The 25398-nt window shown below is 34.7% G+C and overlaps 1 protein-coding gene across 5 annotated transcripts in view; it reads left to right on the forward strand.

The window, feature by feature from the left end:
* ATAD2B (ATPase family AAA domain containing 2B) overlaps positions 1-25398 on the forward strand; it is a 142364-nt gene that overhangs the window by 42405 nt on the left and 74561 nt on the right. For all 5 annotated transcript variants that reach the window (XM_010810207.4, XM_010810209.4, XM_005212980.4 and 2 more), the window contains 6 exons: positions 809-983; positions 5253-5341; positions 8464-8623; positions 10027-10117; positions 17119-17430; positions 21044-21179. In XM_010810207.4, the coding sequence (XP_010808509.1) occupies positions 809-983; positions 5253-5341; positions 8464-8623; positions 10027-10117; positions 17119-17430; positions 21044-21179 (963 nt within the window). The remainder of the gene's footprint in view (positions 1-808; positions 984-5252; positions 5342-8463; positions 8624-10026; positions 10118-17118; positions 17431-21043; positions 21180-25398) is intronic.

Raw genomic sequence — 25398 nt, forward strand, 5'->3', positions numbered from 1 at the left:
GGCTCTTATGAATCATAATAGAAATTTATTTACTTTTTATATGATATGATCCAATGAATATGATTATATCCATTGGATTCAGTTACTATTAAAAAATAGTAAATTAAAGAAAACCCATTAATGAGAAACTTTAAATAATGGAGTTATAAACAAAATATGTTATAAGCTAAAAGTAATCTTCCTCTTTAGAGAGAACAATTTTTATATTCTTTATAACTTTCTTTTATACATATATGCATATATTAAGTTTATGATTTTGCCTGTATTGTGTGCATTTAAACATTTAATATAAATGAGATTACTCAATAATGCCCTTATGTAACTTTATTTTTCGCTCTATAATATAGATACCTCATATTAATAAATATTGTATGTATTATTCTATTTGACATCATACTAGTATTTAATTTATAGATATAGTGGTGTATTTGTCCCTTATTAATAGATAGCATTTAGATTTTTTAAGAAAGTCTATAACATTCTTTTGAGTATTTCTACATGATTTTGTAAAAAATGTGCAATTTCTGGGTCACAGGGCAAACGCCTTTAATATGTTGCCAAATTACTGTCTCCCCTGAGTGAGCTATTTCTTGCATCCCGAAGCTTGATTGTTTTGAGAACATTCTTGAGGGCTCTCAGCAAAGTGAGACTTTTGCCTGTGGACTACAAAATACAAAAGGCTTTGTTGGTGTCTAATAATAATCAATATACATTAACTCAAACTTATACAGGAGGTGCATACTTTTAAATTGATTATTAGTGCTAATGGTAACACTAATTTAGTTTTATTGACTCTCTATTCCTCTAGAGGCTGTTTGTTTTATGGTCCTCCTGGCACAGGTAAAACCTTGGTCGCCAGAGCGTTAGCTAACGAGTGCAGTCAGGGAGACAAAAAGGTGGCTTTTTTTATGCGAAAAGGAGCGGATTGTCTGAGTAAGTGGGTTGGTGAATCTGAGCGGCAGCTTAGGCTTCTTTTTGATCAGGTAAGTGAAGTCAGCTAATGTGAGAATATCTTCTTAATACTTAATATATTTGGTCTATAAATATTATACAAATTGTTCATAACAAGTCATATTTACCAATCAGTATGTTAAATTTAGGATCAGTAATTGGAATTTGTATGTCTTAGAGGTATTTAATAGCAGTTTCACTAGTACTAATTTAAGATGATTTACAACATATTTATTGAGGTGGCAACTTGGCATATAATAAATACGATGTTAAGTGCTTTTAAGATCCCTAGATATCCCATATAGCTAATAATCTAACTGAGGGACTAGAACAAGCATAAAAAGCTAAATATCTGTGCAAGAAATATCACAAAGTATATTATTTATTTTCATGAGTTACAAATATGCTAGAAGAATTCAGTATTAAATGAATGCTTTTAAAAGACTGCATAAGGTAAATGAATATCATTTGGGCTATCGTTACTATTTATTTATAACTAACTTTAAAAATACCATTTCCTAATACTTATAAAATTAGTCCTGATATAAATTCACTTTTTAATTATTTGGGGTACTGAAGGAAGTCATTCATACATTGTAATGCAACTTATATCTTGTTATGTCTAAGGAGATTCACATGACACTTTAAAAATGCTTAGAGCAAGCATTTGTTGAATACCCATTACTGAGTTGATGTGTATCAAAGTTCTACCTAATTGGTAAAGCATTTCAAATATTATTTTTAGTTACTGTCGGTATCCATGTTAAAGACTGCTGTGTTCTAGATAGTGGGTCTAGAAAATGGGATAAAGTAAAATTGTTAACTTCAAGGTGTTCAGTGTCTATTGAGAAGTCAAACATATGCAGTCTTCATGTTTCAAGAGGATTTCATAATAATTAGAAAATAATGTAAAATAACATTGGATTTGGGGAGAATCAGCTTGGGAATACTGGCAAATTGTCCAATGACTTAATTTTAAATTTTTGACAGTATTATACTTTTTGCAACTTGATATTGGGTGTAGGAATGTTTCTTGGTTTTATTAAAAACCATAGCATAAATCATGCTGCTTTGTTTTATGTTTTGGTTATTTTGGCTGTGAGGCATGTGGGATCTTTAACTCCCTTACCAGGGATCAAACCCACACCCCCTTCATTGGAAAGTGAAGTCTTAACCACTGGACCACCAGGGAGTCTCCATGCTGCTTTTTAAATCTGTGTTTACTTTATTCATGTTTCATTTCTATTTCTTTGTGGGCAAGAGATTTGAAATGTTTTCTTTCTTTTTTTTTAAAAAACTGCTTGTAGTCATTATATGTCTTTTTAAATGACAAGAATCTACATTCCTAAATTAAGGATATAATCTGTACTTTAAATGAGATGAAGGAGGCGCAGTTGGCCTTCCATATCTGCCGGTTCTGCATCCACAGATTCAGGCAACAATTTCATCTCATATTGGTTGAGTTCACAGATGTGGAATCCATGGATATATAGGGCTGACAGTACTATGCTATTTTATATAAGGAACTTAAGCATCTTTGTATTTTGGTATCTCTGGGGAGCCTTGGAACTAATGCCCCCCCAACAGATACTGAGGGTTGACCATACAATGTATTGGCTAAGGTTTGGCCTTTGGTGTCAGAAAAATGTTAGTTCATATCTGACTTTACTATTAAGTATATACAAAAGTGAAAGTGTTAGTCTCTCAGTCATGTCTGATTCTTTGTGACTCCATGGACTATAGCCCACCAGGCTCCTCTGTCCATAGAATTCTCCAGGCAGGAATACTGGAGTGGGTAGCCATTCCCTTTTCCAGGGGATCTTCCTGACCCAGGCATTGAACATGGGTCTCCTGCATTGCAGGCAGATTCTTTACCATTTAAGCCCCCAGGGAAGCCCTATTAAGTATATAACTTTAAGTAACTGAAAGCATCTGATCCTTATTGCCTCTTCTATAAAATGGAGCAAATAATGCCTATTTAATTGGACTAATGTGAATTTTTCCTGAAAGGAAGTGTATATAATTGACTCTTGAACCATACAGGGGTTAGGGGCACCAACTTTCATGCAGTTGAAAATTGGTGTTTAATTTTTGACTCCCCCAAACTTAACTACTAACTGCCTACTGTTGATAGGAAGCCTTACCGATAATATAAACAGTTCAGTTCAGTCGCTCAGTTGTGTCCGACTCTTTGCGACCCCATGAACCGCAGCACACCAGGCCTCCCTGTCCATCACCAACTCCTGGAGTTCACTGAGACTCACGTCCATAGAATCAGTGATGCCATCCAGCCATCTCATCCTCTGTCGTCCCCTTCTCCTCCTGCCCCCAATCCCTTCCAGCATCAGTCTTTTCCAATGAGTCAACTCTTCGCATGAGATGGCCAAAGTACTGGAGTTTCAGCTTCAGCATCATTCCTTGCAAAGAAATCCCAGGGCTGATCTCCTTCAGAATGGACTGGTTGGATCTCCTTGCAGTCCAAGGGATTCTCAAGAGTCTCCTCCAACACCACAGTTCAAAAGCATCAATTCTTCGGCGCTCAGCCTTCTTCACACTCCAACTCTCACATCCATACATGACCAATGGAAAAACCATAGCCTTGACAGTTAACATCCATATTTTGTATTATGTATTGTATTCTGTATTCTTACAGTAAAATAAGCTAGAGAGAAGAAAATGTTAAGAAAAATCATGAGATTTGCAATACTGTACTATATTTACCAAAACCAAAGTTTTACATTGCCTGAATATAAGTTGAATTCTCTCTCAACCTATGTCAGTGTTGTCTTATATAATACAAAACACTGTGGATGTTATACATATTATACTATACATCAAAAATGAAAAAATAATATGAAAAAGAAACTCATATTTATTAGGTATCACGATTCATGCATTGATAACAAAGAAACAGCTTTAAATCCTGGTGCTCATTTCTCTTCTTTACTAATAAATGTGAATGGGGCACTGTTGTCTGCATTAAAAACCTGTTCAGACAGATACTCTTTCTCATCAGTGGTTTTTTTAATGGTGTCTGGAAACTTGTCTGCTGCCGCTTGGTCAGAAGAAGGTACCTCTTCTATTACCTTGACTGTTTTTTAGTTTTTAAAATATAGTTTTTTCAGAGGAAAATGGCATAGCCAATTGGAAAACTACTTAATCTTCAACCCCAATTTTGTTTTCTTTAAACTTAGAAGTAACTTTTGTTGTTGTTTAGTTGCTAAGTCGTATCTGACTCTTTGTGACCCCATAGACTATAACCTGCTAGACTTCTCTGTCCGTGGGATTTCCCAGGCAAGAATACTGGAGTGGGTTGCCATTTCCCTCCAGGAGATCTTCCTGATTCAGGGATTGAACATGTCTCTTGAATTGCAGGCAGATTCTTTTCCTCTGAACCACCAGGGAAGCCCTAGAAATGACTTAGTAATTTATTGTTTTAAACAAACTCCCACTTTCACTTTTAAAGTTTACCATCTACTCATGATGAAGCCTTCCCAGAAGATTGCTCCAGTGTGTATTTCCAGGTCCTCGCTTTGTTCCTTTTACCAAAAAATGCAAAACACAATTCCATTGTGCATCTTTAGGGCTCCAGTCATCAAAAATAGGGGAAAAAAATCTTTGAAATAGCCAATCAAGTTGAATTAAAAAAATCCACATGATTGCAGATGGGTTGGGGCAGGAATCCACTCCTGTGTTCTTGGTCATCTGATACCACTCCATGAATCCTTGTAATTCACCCTCCCTATCCTGAGCACATATGATTTGAATCCAGTGATCTAGCTTCAAGGATTGGGGTCCAGTGAGCCCTCTCTAGTCCAAACCTCTCTCTAAAATTATTGTCATCCTTTGTTGGTGTTAATTTCTTCAGGTTTAGATTCTTCACCTTCCTTTTGCTTTAAGTTTTCATAGAATGACCTTGCTTTTTCTTAAATTATATTAGAGTTTATAAGAATGTTTTTCTTATATCCTTACATGGAAGCTAATTAAAATGTCATTAACATAAAATAGTCTGTTATATGATAAAAGCAATATGAATAGTGTGTTTAAATGTGTTTAATAGTATGTTTAAAATACATGTATGTGTATGTGTGTAAATGACATGTATGGCAGAATAAACAAATTGAAAACTGTTGTGATTGGAGACTGAGGAGATAGGAGCTTTTCTTTTTCCTCTATAATCTTTCTTACCTGCTGCATGTTGTACCATTTGCTTATATTATCTATTTACTTCTGTTACTTATTAAAAAAAATAGTAATTAAAAATGAAAACTAATACAATACTTGTTTTCTTTTTATCCTAGGCATATTTGATGAGACCTTCTATAATATTTTTTGATGAAATAGATGGATTAGCTCCAGTTCGCTCTAGCAGGCAAGATCAGATCCACAGGTAATATTTTCTAATCTGATTATGTTGAGTTCATATGTTGACATAGTACTAAGACTTAACCCTTGAATTAGTGCTATGAGGCTTGTAAGATGCGAACTGTTTCCTTGATGAAGACTTCTTTCCTATAACGTGTGTGCATGAGTGTGTGTGTGTGCATGTGTGCACTCAGTCACTGTTGTGTCTGACTCTTTGTGACCCTGTGGTCTATTACCCACCAGGCTCCACTGTCCTCTGATGTTTGTAGATAGGATTTTCCTATTTTGAATTGAGCTGCTTAAATTTGTGAGCTTCTAATTTTCATCATAGCTGTAATGTTTTTATAATATTTTATTTCTTAAAAAATTTTTTTGTTTCTCTTGTCCCTGTGAATATTTGTGACTAAGCTTTTGCTTGCCTTTCCCCCACCATTTGGAACCTTCATTTATATAAATGTCTGAAATAATCAAATTCATAAATGGTACAAAATTTATCAAGTAAATACTAACAGAAAGCTACTATTGCTGTATTAGGCAAAATTGTCTGTAAGATGGAAAGCATTATTATAAATATAAAGAGGATCCCCTTAAAATGATAAAAGCTTCAACTTATTAAAAGATGTAATTGTTTAAAATCTGTAATTCCCTAATTACTATATTTCAAACTGTATAAAACAAAAATTGACAGAACTGCAAAGAAAGAGTCAAACTGATCATCATTGTGAAAGAGATCTTGTACTTCTTGGTAATTAATAGAACAAAGGCACATAAAATAAATGTAGATTATTTGGGCAACTGTGTTATATGAATCTGATCTTGTATGCTTACTTATCTAAGGCAATATAGAATGAACACTAGTTTTAAACATCATTTATAAAAACATCATATATTATGCCTTAAATCACAATTAATTTCCAAAGTTTAGTAATATACAAAATGTAAGAGATAACAAAAAGACAAGCGGAAAATTTTATGTCTGTTATCAACAGCTATTGCTCTAATTCTAAATAATCTTATGGTACTAGTGAAATAAAAACTATAACTAATAGTGTATGAACTGCAAACAAAGATATACAGAAATCAAGAAATTAAAAAGTTGCTTCTTTGAAAAAAATAAAATTGAAACCAACCTCTGGCACAATTGGCCATGAGAAAAAATCCATTGATAAAGCAGTATTTAGGAATACAAAATGTGATGTTGTTTTAGATTTTGTAAACATTAAAGATTAAGAGGATAAAAGCTTAAGCTCAAGAGGTTAAAGTATAAAACTTTTAGGAAAAAACCTGTGGGAAAATTTTCATAACCTGAATGTTGAAGTTCACAATATTTTTGGGTAATAGCCAAAAATTGGAAACAGTCTAAATGTCCATCAACATGTATATCAACAATTTGGGATATATCATAAAATGGAATATTGTTTTAGCAATGAAAAGGAATAAACTGTTGTTAAACAATTTCACATGTTAGCAAAGTAATTCTCAAAATCTTCACACTAAGTATGTGAACCAAAAACCTCCAGATGTTCAAGCTGGATTTAGAAAAGGCAGAGGAACCAGAGATCAAATTGCTAACATCCATTGGATCATGGAAAAAGCAAGAGAATTCCAGAAAACATCTACTTCTGCTTTATTGTCTATGCCAAAGCCTTTGACTGTGTGGGTCACAACAAACTGTGGAAAATTCTTCAAGAGATGGAAATACGAGACCACCTTACCTGCCTCCTGAGAATCCTGTTTGCAGGTCAAGAAGCAACAATTAGAACTGGATACGGGAACAATGGACTGGTTCTAAATTGGGAAAGGAGTACATTAAGGCTGTATATTGTCACCCTGCTAATTTAACTTGTATGCAGAATACATCATGTGAAATGCCAGGCTGGATGAAGCAGAAAGTGGAGTAAAGATTACTGGGACAAATGTCAATAACCTCAAATATGCAGATGACAGAACCTTTATGGCAGGAAGTGAAGAGAAATTAAAGAGCCTCTTGATGAAGGTGAAAGAGGAGAGTGAAAAAACTGGCTTTAAACTCAACATTCAGAAAACAAAGATCATGGCATCTGGTTCCATCACTTCATGGCAAATAGATGGGGAAACAGTGGAAACAGTGACAGACTTTAGTTTTTTGGGCTCCAAAATCACTGTGGATGGTGACTGCAGCCATGAAATTAAAAGGCGCTTGCTTCCTGGAAGAAAAGCTATGACCAACCTAGACAGCATATTAAAAAGTAGAGACATTACTTTGCCTACAAAGGTCCCTGTAGTCAAAGCTATGGTTTTTCCAGTAGTCATGTGTGGATGTGAGATCTGGACAATAAAAAAGGCTGACTGCTGAAGAATTGATGCCTTTGGGCTGTGATGTTAGAGAAGACTCTAGAGAGTCCCTTGGACTGCAAGGAGATCAAACCAGTCAATCCTAAAGGAAATCAATCCTGAATATTCATTGGAAGGACTGATGTTTGAAGCTGAAGCTCTAATACTTTGGCCACGTGATGTGAAGAGCTGACTCATTAGAAAAGACCCTGATGTTGGGAAAGATTGAAGGCAGGAGGAGAAGGGGACAACAGAGAATGAGATGGTTGGATGACATTACTGACTTGACATATGTGAGTTTGAGCAAGCTCCGGGAGATGGTGAAGAACAGGGAAGCCTGGTGTGCTGCAGTCCATGGGGTCACAAAGAGTCAGACAATTTCAAATAATCATGCTGAGGGAAAGAATCCAGAAGAAGAAAAGTATTTACCGTGTGATCCCATTTATATAAAATTTTAGGTAATGCAAGCTAATGTATAGTGACAGAACTTGGATCAGTAGTTTCCAAGGGATTGGGTAGAGGTCAACGAGGAGTGGTGGGGATGGATTACGAAGGGTGCAAAGAGGAGCATGATGAATATTACTTTCTTCCTCAATGGTGATAGTTTCACATACTTCAAAATTCAGCAATTTGTGTTCTTTAAACATATCCAGTGTATTATGTCAGTCATATCTTCAGAAGACTTAAACCTGTTTAGAGCAATATGAGAAAGTTAATTGGAACTTAGTTTCACTTTTGAACATGGGTATAAAAATCTTTAAGACTGATAAAAGTTAGTATAAGCAGCAGTTTTTGCAACTTTTTCTTTCTTTCCTCTTTAAAATTTTCTTACAGCTCTATAGTGTCAACCCTCCTTGCTCTTATGGATGGATTAGACAATAGGGGCGAAATTGTTGTTATTGGTGCTACAAATAGACTTGATTCTATAGATCCTGCTCTTAGGAGACCTGGTCGTTTTGACAGAGAATTTCTTTTCAACCTTCCAGATCAAAAGGTAACTGTTTCTGTTTTCAATATACTAAGATTTATTTCTCATTTGATTATGAAGTATGTGTTTGTGTGTGTGTGTGTACACACCAGGCTTCCCTGTTCTTCACCATCCTTGAGCTTGCTCAAACTCACATACGTCAAGTTATATATATATATATATATATATATATATATATATATATATATGAAAGAAAATATTTGTTATAGCATTGGTTTATTTTTGGTAGCTGAATGCCCAACTTAGACCTTGGAATTGAAGTAATAGCTACTGATTCCAGACTTTGTCAACTTTTGAGCAAAATTTATCCTGATAACTTCCAAGTTCTTTTTGTGTTGGTGCTAGATCCCAGATTCCTCACCAAGCCAATAATAATTTTATCTTGGTTATAATTTGCTTTTTCATAATCTTAATCTCCAGGATCCCCTGGAGAAGGAAATGGCAACCCACTCCAGTACTCTTGCCTGGAGAATCCCATGGATGGAGGAGCCTGGTTGGCTACAGTCCATGGGGTCGCAGAGAGTCAGACATGACTGAGCGACTTCACTTCCTCAATCTTAAGAAACTCAAGTAGCAGTATTGAGGCAATAAGGACGTTCAATTTTAGAAAGTGTTGTTTTTCCCCTGAAAGAAGACAAATGTGAAAAAAACATTCTGATGTGACTTTTCAGCTGATTATGAATTCTTATACTTCAGTGTTTCTTTTTTTTTTTTAATGTGGGAGAAAAAGAAATTTAATTTGGAACCAAGATGTTAAAATTTTGATTGTGTTATACAGTTAGATTTAAGGTAGAGAATGCTATTTTGAAAGAAAAAAATCAAGGTAAAATTGTGTAAACCTTTGGTTTTTTCAGTGAATTCAATTACTATTCATGGAGATTACTTTGTTATGTGTTAAGTGTGAAAGCATTCATGAACTTATATGACATTGTGTATTATATTTCTTTACTTAATCTAAAACTTCAACTTCAAACTGTAATGACACTTTATGCATATTAGAACTGAAAGGATCTGAGAAATCTAAATATATAGTTTGTTTAAAAGTTATGGATATTATAATGCATTGAAGTTTTTTGCTTATACATTTTCAGATGGTAAAAATGATGTGGAGGAAAGTGAAATTTAGTTTTGAGTTCTAGTCCTACGTCAAGTTCTTTTACCTCTCAGACTATTACATGTCCTAGTTTGTGAAACAAGGATCTCTACTACATAGCTCACAGGGTTATTGTGGGAATCAGAGTTAACACGGATGCCAAGCTGTTTATGCTTCTTTTAAAATAAACAATTGCTTTTCTGGGATATGGTTAGTTGATGAATTTGTTCCATCTGATACATTTTGGGGTTGATGATATTTTATTTGTATTTTTTTCCTTAAGCAAGATTTTATTTATCTGTGCTTTTCTTCTTAGGCAAGAAAACACATTTTACAGATCCATACCAGGGACTGGAATCCAAAATTGTCAGATGCTTTTTTAGGTGAATTGGCTGAAAAATGTGTTGGTGAGTGCTACTATTTGAATTTTTGATTGTCATTGTTTGTTCTGCTCAGCCTCCCTTTCCCCTTATATTTGGAATGTGAATGAGTATAATTATATTTTTGTGCAATAGATGGCTTTGCTTTCAAATGTAAAAAATTATTTTAAACATTTCACTTGAAGTTTGAACACTTCTAAATTAGAATTTTAGCTGCCATTAGGTGTTTTGATTAACAAAGCTCCGTAGTAATAATGCCTTTCATTGAATGCTGGATTTCCAATCTTATTACAGTATCTCCTTTTAGGAACTGTTCCCTTTTAGAAATTTTACTAAGAAAAATAAGCTTAAACAAGAGGTAAAGATCCATGTATAGGGCAGGACTATAGTCTTTTACTTCGCAGATTACATGATGGACTCATCTTCATTCTGGTGGTGTAGAAAGAAGTTGAGTGAGAGGAGTCTTCAAAGAAAACACTTAATGACATCTGCTATATTTCCCTAAATGTTAAACTCTCCAAGTTAATGTTAAATTATTCACAGAGTAGAAGATCTCCTACAGAGTGAATGAACACTGTTGCCCTAAAAGGATATGGTGAGAGTATTTTATGAGCATACATAGGAGATGGAATTCAGAGGTTTTAGAATTCAGGAGTTTGGCACTAATTAGGTCTGAAATAAAAATGAATATAGTCTTAAGCAGCTGAATATACACGCAGGTATTTTTCTTTCATTCTTTTTCTGTCTTTTGTCTATTTTTCTCTCATTCTCTCAAAAATATAGATTAAAAAAATCTCTCCATGAACTTTTTAAGCATTATGAAAAGTTCCCCTAATAAGTCCACTAACAATCAGCAGTCTACTTGGGAGAAGTTTAAAGTTACCAAAACCAAAAAGAACAACTTAGTTAAAAAATCATTGTGGTCCACCATCAAATAATTAAAACTTAAATAGAACATTAGTCCATTCAGTTAGCTACATCCGAATTATCCTCTTCATCCACAGGGACCTCCATCTCCGAAGCAGCATACCTCAACTTTTGAACCACAAAGACCTCGACATCTTCTGGTGAGGAGAAAAACGTAAATCTCTCCAGCACTACTCCAGTTTAAGCTTTGCCTGGTATAAGAGAGCATGCGCCAAACCCATTTCATGTAAATTTGGCTTGACCTTTGCAAAGCCTTGTGCTGCTTTATGGGAGAGGGTGGTATTTGGTACAAAATCCAGTCTTTGCCCTTTTTGAAAATTTGACCCCTTTTATTTCCTGCTACTTTTATGATATTGTGTTAGAGTACAGATCAGAATGGAAAGTCTTTGTTGATTGGTCTGTGAATTTGTCACAGAATGCTCCTTAAATGAAATAAGCAGAAGTCTTCAGATAATCTTGGAAATTCCCTGAGTAATCTAAAAATTATTTTTTATTACCCTATCTACCATCTGAAATATTATATACTCTAATTCGTCATCCTAAATATTAGATTCTCAGTTTTCTTTTTAATTTCCAAAGGCCACTACTTCTCATTTTACCAGGTTATTTATTTTAGCTTTTAGTCAGTTTCTTAAGTTAAAAAAATTTTAAGACATACTTTGTTATAGGACTGAAAAACTTCTCTTGCCTTTTTTGGGGGTGGCGTTGCTGGTTTAGAATCTGCTTATATATATATACTATTTTCTTCCTGGAGAGTGACATAAAAATATAATTAATTATAATTAACTGACTTCTGATTTTGTTTGTGACATTTATTTCATTTAAGAAACCAATTCACATTAAAAAAAAAATCAAATGCAAGTCTTCAAACAGGAATGAAATAGCAATACACTTTAAATTCATTATGAAGTTACCACTTATGTATCCCAAAGATGTTTTAACATATATGGGTTCAATAGAGTGAAATTTATGCCTAGCAAAAGAGTAAGCAGGTTTTTGATGAAGAACCGAAAACAGTTGACTTTTTCTTAGAGGTTATGGATTTGGTAACTTTTATCTTGAAATGAATTCCCAAGTACTTGGAGGTTTGCATGCTTCATAGGTGTGATTTTTAGTAGTCTTCAAGTAATTTTGGTATCCAGAACATGTGCATAAATAGTAGGAGCTTAAAGTTAATGAAGATCTTCTATCTAATCATATTTGTCTATTCATTTTCACTAAGAAGGTTTAAGCAATGAAAGGGTATCTGTCAATGAGGCATCTTAGCTTGTGGACCTTCACTGTTTGGTATTTTACTGAAAAAGTAGCTTCATAAAATTTTATTGCCTTTCCTAGTTTATAGCCTCTTTGAATAGTTTATACTTTCAGTCTTTCAGACAAATCTCCATCCTAACAGTACTCAAAATGCTTTTTTTGTGTGTGTCTAAGATATGTGTGTTTATCAGACTATTAGAATTGTAATGGTAGAACTGGTATAGTTATGGAATTCTTACGGAAGGGATATTGATATTTTCTCTAATATCAACTTCTAACTCTCAAAAGAGGCTATATTTCAGTATTTCTAGAATAGTCATACATCTATTTTCTAAACCAGGACCCTTTGAGAGTGAAAAAAAAATGCTGTTTAGGCAAGCGGCCTAAACCAGGACATGTGATCACACTTGATATAACCTATTTAGCCTAGTTATGATACACCTTTAATCCTGTTTTAGAGTCTAGTAAGGGAAGTGTATAAAGTATTGCTACAGTCCGTGGGGTTGCAAAAGAATCAGACCTGACTTAGTGACTAAACAAAAGGAAAATACATTATTAACTCAGTAGTTCTCAATTTTTTGTTTATCAGATTGACTGGTAGTTTTCTCAAAATACACATTTATGATATTAAACCACCACTTAGTGATTCTGATTCACTACGTTTGTTGGTAACCTATTTTTTATTCATTTTCATTGTTTATTCAGAAGGCTAGTCAAGGTTGACAACCACAGATATAAACTAGTAATTCTCATTCATGAACAAATATAACAAAGATAAATCCTGTAATTTATAGTCTATTGGTCATGATAATCCATGTGAAAATTTATTTTTTTCAAGTAAAACTTTATTACTAATGATGAAATTCAAACTTTCAAGGAAAAAATTAGAATTTTTTTTTAACAAAATGGATAATAAGCCACACAGCAGTTCTCAAAGGGTGCTGTATGACTTATATTTGTCACTGTGAGCTGACAGCTTGCTAACACTTAAAAGACTATAGTGATAAGACTATAGTGCAGTGATATTAACAAATGTGATTTTTGGTATTGTTAATAAAATGTGTCAATATAAAAACATCCATATAATTTAGGGAAGAAAATTTACTTCTTTAAATGGAATCTATTATAGTTGATAAACTCTAAAGTTATCTTTAATAAGTTAAGAAAAAATGAACAGTAGATTGCTAATTATATTATTAACATATTATGTCAAACACAAATGTTATGGGCAACATTTACTGTATAAAATAACTTTTAATGACTTTTTTCTGTTCCGCATTGTTTTTGAGCATTTTTTTTCCTTTTTAACTTAGACTTTTAGCACTTAAAAATTGAATCATATAGGATGTTCAGTAACTGTATATACTTTTAAAGAAGTAAAAGGAGTGTGGTTTATATTTTTTTGAAGGTGATAGTTTATTCTTTACTTCCTCTGAAATGGATTGTTTGATTAATTTATGTCTGAGCTAGTGTTCTACAGTTACTTTGTGGAATTAATGTCACAGATATGTATGGAACAGGAAAAGATAGTTTTTTTTGGGGGGGGGATGTTCATTCCTTAAGAAGTAGAAAATAAAATGAGAGAGTGATGGTGTGATCACTCACCTACAGCCAGATATCCTGGAGTGCAAAGTCAAGTGATGCCTTAGAAAGTATCACTATGAACAAAGGTAGTGGAGGTTGTGGAATTCCAGCTGAGCTATATCAAATCCTAACAGATGATGCTGTGAAAGTGCTGCACTCAATATGCCAGCAAATTTGGAAAACTCAGCAGTGGCCACAGGACTGGAAAAGGTCAGTTTTCATTCCAATCTCAAAGAAAGGGAATGCCAAAGAATGCTCAAACTACCACACAATTGCACTCATCTCACAGGCTAGTAAAGTAATGCTCAAAATTCTCCAAGTGAGGCTTCAACAGTACGTGAACCATGAACTTCCAGATGTTCAAGCTGGATTTAGAAAAGGCAGAGATCAAAGGAACCAGAGATCAAATTGCCAACATCCGCTGGATCATAGAAAAAGCAAGAGAATTCCAGAAAAACATCTATTTCTGCTTCATTAACTACACTAAAGTCTTTGACTGTGTGGATCACAACAAAGTGTGGAAAATTCTTCAAGAGATGGGAATAGACCACCTTACCTGCCTCCTGAGAAACCTATATGCAGGTCAAGAGGCAGCAGTTAGAACTGGACATGGAACAACAGACTGGTTCCAAATTGGGAAAGGAGTACATCAAGGCTAATATATTGTCACCCTGCTTATTTAACTTATATGCAGAGTACATCGTGAGAAACGCTGGGCTGGAGGAAGTACAAGATAGAATCAAGATTGCCGGGAGAAATATCAATAACCTCAGATATACAGATGACACCACCCTTATGGCAGAAAGTGAAGAGGAACTAAAGAGCCTCTTGGTGAAAGTGAAAGAGGAAAGTGAAAAAACTTGGCTTACAACTCAACATTCAAAACCCAAAGATCATGGCATCTGGTCCTATCACTTCATGGCAAATAGATGGGGAAACAGTGGAAACCGTGACAGACTTTATTTTCTTAGGCTCCAAAATCACTGCACTTGATGACTGCAGCTATGAAATTAAAAGACACTTGCTCCTTGAAAGAAAAGCTATGACCAACCTAGACAGCATATTAAAAAGCAGAGATATTACTTTGCTTACAAAGGTTCATATAGTCAAAGCTATAGTTTATCCAGTAATCATGTATGGATATGAGAGTTGGACCATAAAGAAAGCTGAGTGCCAAAGAATTGATGCTTTTGAACTGTGGTGCTGGAGAAGACTCTTGAGAGTCCCTTGGACTGCTAGGAGATCAAACCAATCAATCTTAAAGGAATTGGATATTCATTGGAAGGATTGATGCTGAAGCTGAAGCTCCAATACTTTGGCCACCTGATGTAAAGAACTGCCTCATTGGAAAAGACCCTGATGCTGAGAAAGATTGAAAGCTGGAGGAGAATAGGACGATAGAGGATGAGATGGTTGGAAGGCATCACCGACTCAATGGATATGTGTTTGAGCAAGCTCCAGGAGTTGGTAAAGGACAGGGAAGCCTGGTGTGCTGCAGTCCATGGGGTTGCAACCACACTACTGAGCGACTGAACTGAACTGAGTGGTAAACTTGTTTTTTTCTGAGGAATTTTTGGGAAATTGATTGCTGATATGGGACAGTGTCCAAGCTTCATCTGCTTATCCTTTTCTGAATTAAATTGTCATAGGACATAGTAAGTTTTCCCCTACCTCTTAATAAATGTTCCTTTTAAAAATAGAATACTTAATAATTTTAGTTGAAATTTTTAGTCCCAGTAAGTTGGTTTAATAATAAAAGAGCTTAAATTTCTTGGGAAAAAAAAAGAAGCCTAGTAGATATGATTCATTGTTCCCCCTTTCCTGTAATACATGGTAACTTAACGGTTTTATGTTTCCAGACTATAACGTTGCTGTTACTCTTTTCTCTTTTCATGCATTCTTTCACTCAGGAAATTATTGGGTATCTATTGAATGCCAGGCCAGACATTGTTCTTGGTATTTGAGATAGATAAACAGTTAGTGAACAAGACAAATAATCTAGAGGTCATTTTCTAGTTGGGGAAGGCACATAATAAAAATATTAGGTAAATGATAAGGTGATAAGTACTGTGGAAAAAGGAGAGCAGGGTAAGGAGTTTTCTGTTGCATGTAGGACTTGATTAAGGTGATCTTTACTGATAATAGGGATATAGTTTATTATAGATGTGTGAGTCAGTTTGATTTATATGGTTTTGTTCCTTAATGTTCTTTTTCTGCCAGTTAATCTGGGAGTATTTCTTCTCTGCTTGTAGTTTTCCTGTCTAATCACCATTTTAATTTCAGTATTTAAGTGTTCTACAAGGTCATTGTAAGATATAAAATGAAATAAATCTGATAACATTCCTGGAAGAGCTTAGGGACTAATGTTCTGTAACTAGTTTGAGTGGTTCCCCCTGCTGGCATAATTGACAAAGGTGGCCAAATGTAGATTTGATTGGTAATGTAAAAAACCAACCGTGACTAGTTTGAGTTTTTCTCCTTTGTTTTGTGTTAAAGACCGAACAGTTCATATATTTTTCTATGTATTTGTTGCTCAAATGAATGAAATGACTGAGTTTACTGGCAGCTCGATCAGTTATTTAACTTAATGATGGATGATGCCTCATGTCTCTGTAGCCCTTTGAACTAGATTATCAATCGCTTTAAAAGTAAATATAAAAAGGAAATTAATGTGAAAAATGGAAGAATTCTCATTCCTTTTAATACCTTTGGAATTATCAGAGATGCTTACAACTTTATAGTTTTGGGGATACTTAGATATTAACCCGCTTCTACCTTGCACTCAGAGTTGGTAGTAGAATAGCTCTGATTTCGAAGTTTCTGCTTATGTATACTACTTTGTACTGCTCCATTATATATGTTTGAAATAAGTAATATTAGAAAAATTTATGGAAAACTAATGCCTTAAGGACTAAACTGATGATTAGGAATATTGATGAAGGATTGATATGATGTTATTTTTCTTAAAACCTTTCTTGAAGAAAGATGAACATTATAATCAGTGGTTTTGGCACAAAAATATATGACTTCTTTTAATATCATTAGTTTATGTATCTGTTAACATATTCAAAGCATTTTTAGTTAATGAATAAATGGTTTTATTAGGTGTTTTTAAAGGGTCATTTTTCATTTTGCTAGTAAAATTGCCCATAATAACTGATTTAGTATTAGTTTTTTGGATAAAGATGTGCATATTTGCAAAATATAACTGGTACTTGGAAAACTGGACTTACCTTTATTATCCTTTTCCTTTTGTGCATTAGGCTATTGTGGAGCTGATATCAAGGCCCTGTGCACTGAAGCTGCCCTGATTGCCCTCCGGAGGCGTTATCCCCAGATCTATGCTAGCAGTCATAAACTGCAGCTAGATGTTTCCTCAATTGTGCTCAACGCCCAAGATTTTTATCATGCAATGCAGAATATTGTGCCTGCTTCCCAGCGTGCTGTCATGTCTTCGGGACATGCACTGTCTCCCATCATAAAACCACTGCTGGAAAGAAGCTTCAACAACATCCTAGCCGTCCTGCAAAAAGTGTTTCCTCATGCTGAGATTAGCCAGAGTGATAAGAAAGAAGGTAGTATAAATTCTCTTTTCATATTGTTAAAATGATAAGTATGGGCATAAGTAAATAAATTGAATATCCTTATAAAAGTATTTGTGTGTTACTCTTTTATATTTGCCATGAATATAGGAGATGTATCTATTTCATTTGCCACTGTATTCTAGGCCTAGCATATGCCTAGCATACAGTAGTTGCCTACTCAGTGTCTGTAAGAATAATGAATGGATACTTGTTCTGTTTGTTCACTCTTGGGACTATCTGACTATCTTAATATAGGAGTGTTAGCATCTTTAGGAAAGTTGACTGTAATAGTATTGGTTTACATTTCTCTTATTATTATAAAGTGCTTACATAAATTGTCATTTATTAATCCTCATAACAATCTTGTGGGGTAGGTACTCTTACTCTATCAAAAATGAAGATATTCACTTATATAGGGTCACTTAGTAAGTTCTAGGTCTTGCTCAAATCCAGGGAGCCCAACTCCAGAGGCAGTGCTCTTAACCATGTTGTAATAATGTCCCTCTGGATTTAGCTCATCATATTGCTATTATTGGCACAGCACTCCATAGTATGTGCTAATGGAGTGTAGTTTATTCAGTTCAGTTCAGTTCCATCCGACTCTGTGACCCCATGAATCGCAGCATGCCAGGCCTCCCTGTCCATCACCATCTCCCGGAGTTCACTCAAACTCACGTCCATCGAGTCGGTGATGCCATCCAGCCATCTCATCCTCTGTCGTCCCCTTTTCCTCCTGCCCCCAATCCCTCCCAGCATCAGAGTCTTTTCCAGTGAGTCAACTCTTCGCATGAGGTGGCCAAAGTACTGGAGTTTCAGCTTTAGCATCATTCCTTCCAAAGAACACCCAGGGCTGATCTCCTTTAGAATGGACTGGTTGGATCTCCTTGCAATCCAAGGGACTCTCAAGAGTCTTCTCCAACACCACAGTTCAAAAACATCAGTTCTCCGGTGCTCAGCTTTCTTCACAGTCCAACTCACGCATCCATACATTACTACTGGAAAAACCATAGCCTTGACTAGACGGACCTTTGTTGGCAAAGTAATGTCTCTGCTTTTCAATATGCTATCTAGGTTGGTCATAACTTTTCTTCTAAGGAGTAAGCGTCTTTTAATTTCATGGCTGCAATCACCATCTGTAGTGATTCTGGAGCCCCCAAAAATAAAGTCTGACACTGTTTCCACTGTTTCCCCATCTATTTCCCATGTAGTGATGGGACCAGATGCCATGATCTTCATTTTCTGAATGTTGAGCTTTAAGCCAACTTTTTCACTCTCCTCTTTCACTTTCATCAAGAGGCTTTTTAGTTCCTCTTCACTCTCTGCCATAAGGGTGGTGTCATCTGCATATCTGAGGTTATTGATATTTCTCCTGGCAATCTTGATTCCAGCTTGTGCTTCTTCCAGCCCAGCGTTTCTCATAATGTACTCTGCATATAAGTTAAATAAGCGGGATGACAATATACAGCCTTGACATACTCCTTTTCCTATTTGGAACCAGTCTGTTGTTCCATGTCCAGTTCTAACTGTTGCTTCCTGACCTGCATATAGGTTTCTCAAGAGGCAGGTCAGGCGGTCTGGTATTCCCGTCTCTTTCAGAATTTTCCACAGTTTATTGGTGAGGGAATAAAGTAGAACCTGATTATAGATGGTCTTGATTTCTGGCCTCATGACTGTAGTTTGGATTTGAGAAAAAAATAGAAAGCTACTTCAGAAAATGCTACTCATTTATAGGAAAATTTTAGGTTTGTACGCTAATCAAAGTAAAGCCCATGAACTTTGAAGACAGCAATTTTTAAAAATTGTCTTAATTTTCTTTGTTTAGCATGTAGTTTTCACTGTATAGAAAATTGTTAGTGAATTATGTTAACATTATAACTGTTATATAGACTAGAAATCATCGTAATCAATGAATTTTGCTGTTATAAATATATTTTTCAGAAACTTTATTTTTTAGGGTAGATTCTCATGAAATATCACATTGATTACTTGATTTCTTAAATTTGTCAAATGAGGAGAATAGATACTATATGTGAGCCAGCTACTCTGTCATGAGCTGTACATTTCTTGTCTCTGATTTTCATAATCGAGAATCTGTATATTTTCCCTAATTAAAAAAATCTATGTTGCCTTTAGAAAATCATAAAAATCTACCTTCTCTTCTGAAAGATTATAACTTCTTTATTTCCATTTGAGAATTTTGTTATGACATTATTAGCTATGTTTTCTTACCACTTTTTTCCCCATAAGTATTAAGTATGCTTTAGATCCATTTTTTTTCTTCATATGCCAGTGGAAGGAAGAAATCACTTTGATTATTAATAATATTTTTTAGTTATTTAGGTATATTATTCTGGATTATTTTGGTCTTTAATGTTTTTCTTAGCAAGTGTCTTTGTATATGAATTATCAATCAAATGGTACTTAATTATTTGATTAATGTTTATAATATTAGTCATGTTAAATATTTGACTTTTAAAAGCCACTGAACTGTGCTCTGTCTGCCAGCACAATTCATGATCTCATTTTAGAAAGCATGCCTCTTTTTTTCCTTTTTTTTTCCTTGTTTTCTTTGGGAAAGGGTATGATTTCTGTCAATTTTAATTTCTTCCCATTTCTCCTATACATGTAGCATTGCTTTTTATTGAATGAATTGACACTTTTGTTAAGTATGTATGAATTACAGCTATAATACTTTAGGTTGTAGTCTAGGTAAATACTTAAGTATGGCACTCTCAATAGGAATTTTAGTTCCAGTTGTTCATTGAGCAGTAACTTAAGACCCATAAAGAGACTAATGTTATTTGAATGAGTGTGTTTTCTAAGATTGGCTTTTTTGCCACTAAATTCCTGAGTCCCTTCTTAACTAGACTGCTGCTGCTGCTAAGTCACTTCAGTCGTGTCCAACTCTGTGCGACCCCATAGACGGCAGCCTACCAGGCTCCCCGGTCCCTGGGACTCTCCAGGCAAGAACACTGGAGCGGGTTGCCATTTCCTTCTCCAATGCATGAAAGTGAAAAGTGAAAGTGAAGTCGCTCAGTCGTGTCTGACTCGTAGTGACCCCATGGACTGCAGCCCACCATGATCCTCTGTCCATGGGATTTTCCAGGCAAGAGTACTGGAGTGGGGTGCAATTGCTTCTCCACTAGATTTTCCTTGAAATATGTGTGTGTATGCCATGTGAGAAAAATAAAGGTCAATTTATTCCTTGTTGCTTTTGTAAGAACTGGGCCATACTTCAATGACTCTATTAAACCATTTTATATTAAATGTACTGGTTTTGGTAAAAATTAACTTAGAGATTCTTAGTAAGTAGGTGAGAACTTTATGAGAGTGCCATTTCTTTTCCAGACTTCTTTTAGTTATTCTCCAAAAATGTATCTCATAATACTTAAGTAGTCTGTAAAGGTGAAAGAATTACATTGGTTCCATTTGTAAACTTACTCAAAATACTGTAGTTTGTCAATTTGCCTGGTCAGTTTGTGTTATTTGATAGATTACTTGTTACTGCCACTTGTTCTTTTAAGCAGTTTTCCTTAGCTTTGGTAGGTCAGTAATATTAAATGATTTCTTAAGCCTCATAATCTTTGTGTTCTTTTTAAAACAGATATAGAAACTTTGATTTTAGATGACAGTGAAGATGAGAATGCTTTATCAATTTTTGAGACAAGTTGTCACTCAGGATCACCAAAGAAACAGTCATCAGCTGCTGCTGTACATAAACCTTATCTTCATTTTACAATGTAAGCAATTTATATCAAATTTTTTTCAACTTAGAGTGACTTTTACTACTTTATGGTTAGAATTGCAGTATATTTTTACTTATGGTTATAACTTGAGGACTTTTTTTTTCTGTTGTTTGGACATAATTCTGAAAAATTTATATTGTGCTTTTGTTTTTATGTGGTAGTAATTTGGCTTATTGGTCACCTAAAGATATTTTTCCTTAAACTGATTGTGGGATTCTTTTTTTTTTTTGAGTAGCGTGGAAGGAAGGGTTATCTTTTGAAAGTCAATCCATGTCCCCAGTATTCTTGCTTTTTAGTTCAACTGAACAGAAATGAAATATTTACTGTGATCTAGAGTATTTTGATTGTAATAAGTTTCACATGATAATTTAGGACTCTAGAGTAATAAAGAGATTTTGAGTTAGAAATTGCTTAGTAATTAAATCAATAACTTTCTGATTGTCCAAAACCTCATTAGTTTACACTTTCTAATTTAGATTTTATGTTTTTTCTATTTACCTTTACTTATAGTAAAGCAGCTTTTGCTATACACTTCAATAGATAAACAATTTTAGTGCTAATGTAATTTTAAAGTAAGAGATTAAATAGTTTTCACATAGTGACAGCATCATCACTTACATTTACATAATTACCAGGATAGTTGAAGAACCATAATGCTCCAGTCAGGTAGGTCTAATAGGACTTCTTTTAGAAGACATTGTGTGTATTTTTTTAAGTAATGTTTCTTTAGAGTGATTTTGAATGAATTTAAGTCTTCAACATTAATGAAGTTTCTCTCATGTAGATTTTGGTGAAATGTTAATTTGATTATTTGCATTGATAACCCTTCCTTGTTTTTCAGTTTTTAAAATGAGACTAAATCACTTTAATTTACTCTTTAACAGCAAACTATCCTGTTAGAAACTTTTGTATTCCACTGGCAGAGCCTTTCTTTTATGCCCTCTGGGAAGTTTTCTTACACTATTTTAGTAATTTTACAAATCTGTTTATTAAGGGAAAACCAAATGATCATTTTTTTCTGACTTTCACCTGGTTAGCTGTGTGTGTGCTATTTGTTTTAACAGTTTTAGTTGTTTGAATTTGAAATACATAGTAGAAGCCAAGAAACTATCAAAAGACAAGTTTTTAAATTTTATATTAAGAACATTCTGTCCCTGACTTAATGTATATCAGTGCCATGGTTTATTTTGTTTGATTTAGCCTTTCTGAAGAAATTGCTCTTTTGCATAAGCTTTTCCAATTCATTGATTTGACTTTGATTTCGTAGTGAGACAGCTGTATCCTAGGATGAACTTTTTAAAGAGATGTTTTGATAAAATTAGTTTGTTTATTTACTCATTCTGCCATTTTTTTTTAAACCCTGTGCCAGGCACTGTACTAGGTGCTGGAAACATGAATAAGATATAGTTCTTATTCTGGAAAAGTTCTTGTTCTTGCGGTTGACAAGCATTAGGATATGGCTGGTGTTTTGAAAACAGAACTAACAGGTTTGCATAGGGAAGTCCAGAAATGCTTCACAGAAAAAATGGTGACAGTTGCTGTCCTTTTGAGTATAGGAGTTAGCATTTGTTGCTTATTACAAACTAGACATGTGGTAGGTGTATAAAGCTGGGGCTTCATATATGGTAATACATATAGGCCTCTCAACAGTCATTTAGCATTTGTGGTATCATCATTTTATAGATGAGGAAACTGAAGTACAAAGAAGTTAAGTAAATTGCCCATGATCATGCTGCTAGCAGGGGGCAGACTTGGTACTGTTTGTTTCCTGGGATCATATTCCTTCTGTTGTACTATGTGGTTTCCAAATTGATTTCTAAGCTTAATAGGTTTTTATTCGTAGGTTGGACAATATGATTTTTCACACTTTCCAAGAAGTATAAGCCTTTAATAAGGGTTGCACACGTATTTTGTTTTTGTTGATTTGGTTTGGTTTGGCTTTTTTGTTTGAGCAACATGTGTTAGCATGCCAGATTAATACAGAAAAGATGCTGGACAAGTAGAAAGCATGACTTGAATGCTGGTGTCAGTAACGCTAGCTCAGGCATTGATGGTGAGTTTCTGTTTCTGGATTAGTTTCCTAAAACTGTTGAAATCTTTTCTTTATATTTACGATGAAATAGAAGTCAAAGTATTTAAGGCCTATCGATCTGGTAAAGAACCCTTATGATGGAAAATAAGTTTTCTTTCTTACTGTATATTACCATAAAGGGATTAAAAACAGAACTTTCTGAGGTTCTCCAAATGAAAATAGCCTTGTTTTTTTTGATTAGAAAGATGATATACTCTGTAGAGAATTCAAGTAAAAAAGAGCTTAAAGAAGAAAGTAAAATTAAAGCCCAAGCACCTGAAGGTAATATTTGTTAACATTTTGGTGACCACACTTTGGTATTCTTGCTATCCATATAGACAGACCCATATATTACTTTATATAATTTATATTCTTCTATAAGACTTTTAATGTAACTTGCCTTTCCCTCCTAACTATGTTTGGAATTTTATTTTATGTCAATATATGTCTAATGTCATTATTTTAAAACAGTAACTGCATAGTATTTTTTAAATGTTTCACAGTTTATAATAACCTTATTGATAGAAATGGAAGTTTCCACTTTTCCTATTTTATAAACAGTACTTATTTATGATAGACATCTCTCTAAGTATATATCTTTATACCATTTTCTGATGCAGACCTTAGGGAAGATTTTAAAAACTGATGCTGTGGTCAAAGTGTATATATATGTTTAAAAATCTGATAGAGGTTGTTAAATTGCCTTCCAGAAAGGTTGTACCAATTTATATTTCATCACTAATGTATGAAAGGGTTATGTTTCTATTCCCTTTTCATTTCTGAGCACTGTTTGTCTTTTAAAATCTTTACCAACTAGATAGATGAAAATAATACCTTTTTATGTATATGAACCATTCATTCTTTCATGTAGTCTTTCACTCCTGCGGATCTTTTGTCAAGTGCTTATTGTGTGCCAGATGTTGCTCTAGGTAATTGGATCCATGTTAAGATGCCTGCCCTTATTCAACTTTCATTTCAGATGTAGACAGACAGTAAAACAGTCAGCATGCTAGATGAAATGTTAGAAGATAACTACTGTGGGAAAAAATGTAGAGAGCACTCAGAGATAAGGGAATCTTTGGGAGTAGAATGCATTATAGAATATCCTTGGATGTATTACATTTTGGCATATATTTGCCATATTTAATTTCGGAAAGTTGTGCTTTTTTCCATTCTCACTATTCATGAGAATACCAATTTTCCCACCATCTACTTACTAACAAGAGTATTATAATCTTCAGTTTACCAATCTAATAGATAAATGATGTTTCTGAATATTTTCATTATTTGTCACCTTTGATAGTAACTATCAGATCTTTCTCAAGCCTCCATCACTTCTGGGTTTTAAGCTTTGTCCAGCTGCCTGTCACCCTACATTGTGTCACAGATCTTTCAGTGTGTGCTTGCTTGTGTCTCTCCTTCTCTTCCCATCAGTCCTCTGAGCTACTATCCATTCCATTGTCCTGACTGAAATTGGACACCATTCTCAACTCCTTCTCTTTCTTCCCTTCTATATCCAGTAAATGACCCAGTCCTACAGATTTTTCTTACTAAATAAGTCTAATCTCAAGCTCTTCCTTCTACCTCCTCTGCTAGTATTCTTGTCTACACTGTTATTAACATCTCATGCCTGAGTTATCATATAGCATACCTCTAACTGGTCATCTTTCCTACTGTTTGCTGCTGCTGCTGCTAAGTCGCTTCAGTCGTGTCCGACTCTGTGTGACCCCATAGACGGCAGCCCATCAGGCTCCCCCGTCCCTGGGATTCTCCAGGCAAGAGTACTGGAGTGGGTTGCCATTTCCTTCTCCAATGCATGAAAGTGAAAAGTGAAAATGAAGTCACTCAGTTGTGTCAGACTCTTTGTGACCCCACAGACTTCAGCCCTCCAGGCTCCGCCGTCCATGGGATTTTCCAGGCAAGAGTACTGGAGTGGGGTGCCATTGCCTTCTCTGATCTTTACCCCTACATTATCCTAAAACCTTGAAAGAAGCTGGCTGTAATGAACTATATCCACTACCCCAAAGGGCAAGAGATTTTTTTGGCCTCTGTTCCTTTGTACATCCTGTTTGTATTTCTTGAAATTCATGCTTTCTGCCTTTGATCTGTTGGATTTTTGTGCTTCCGTAACGCTTTTTCAGG

The sequence above is a fragment of the Bos taurus genome, chromosome 11 (genome assembly GCF_002263795.3).
Source record: "Bos taurus isolate L1 Dominette 01449 registration number 42190680 breed Hereford chromosome 11, ARS-UCD2.0, whole genome shotgun sequence".
NCBI lineage: Eukaryota > Metazoa > Chordata > Mammalia > Artiodactyla > Bovidae > Bos > Bos taurus.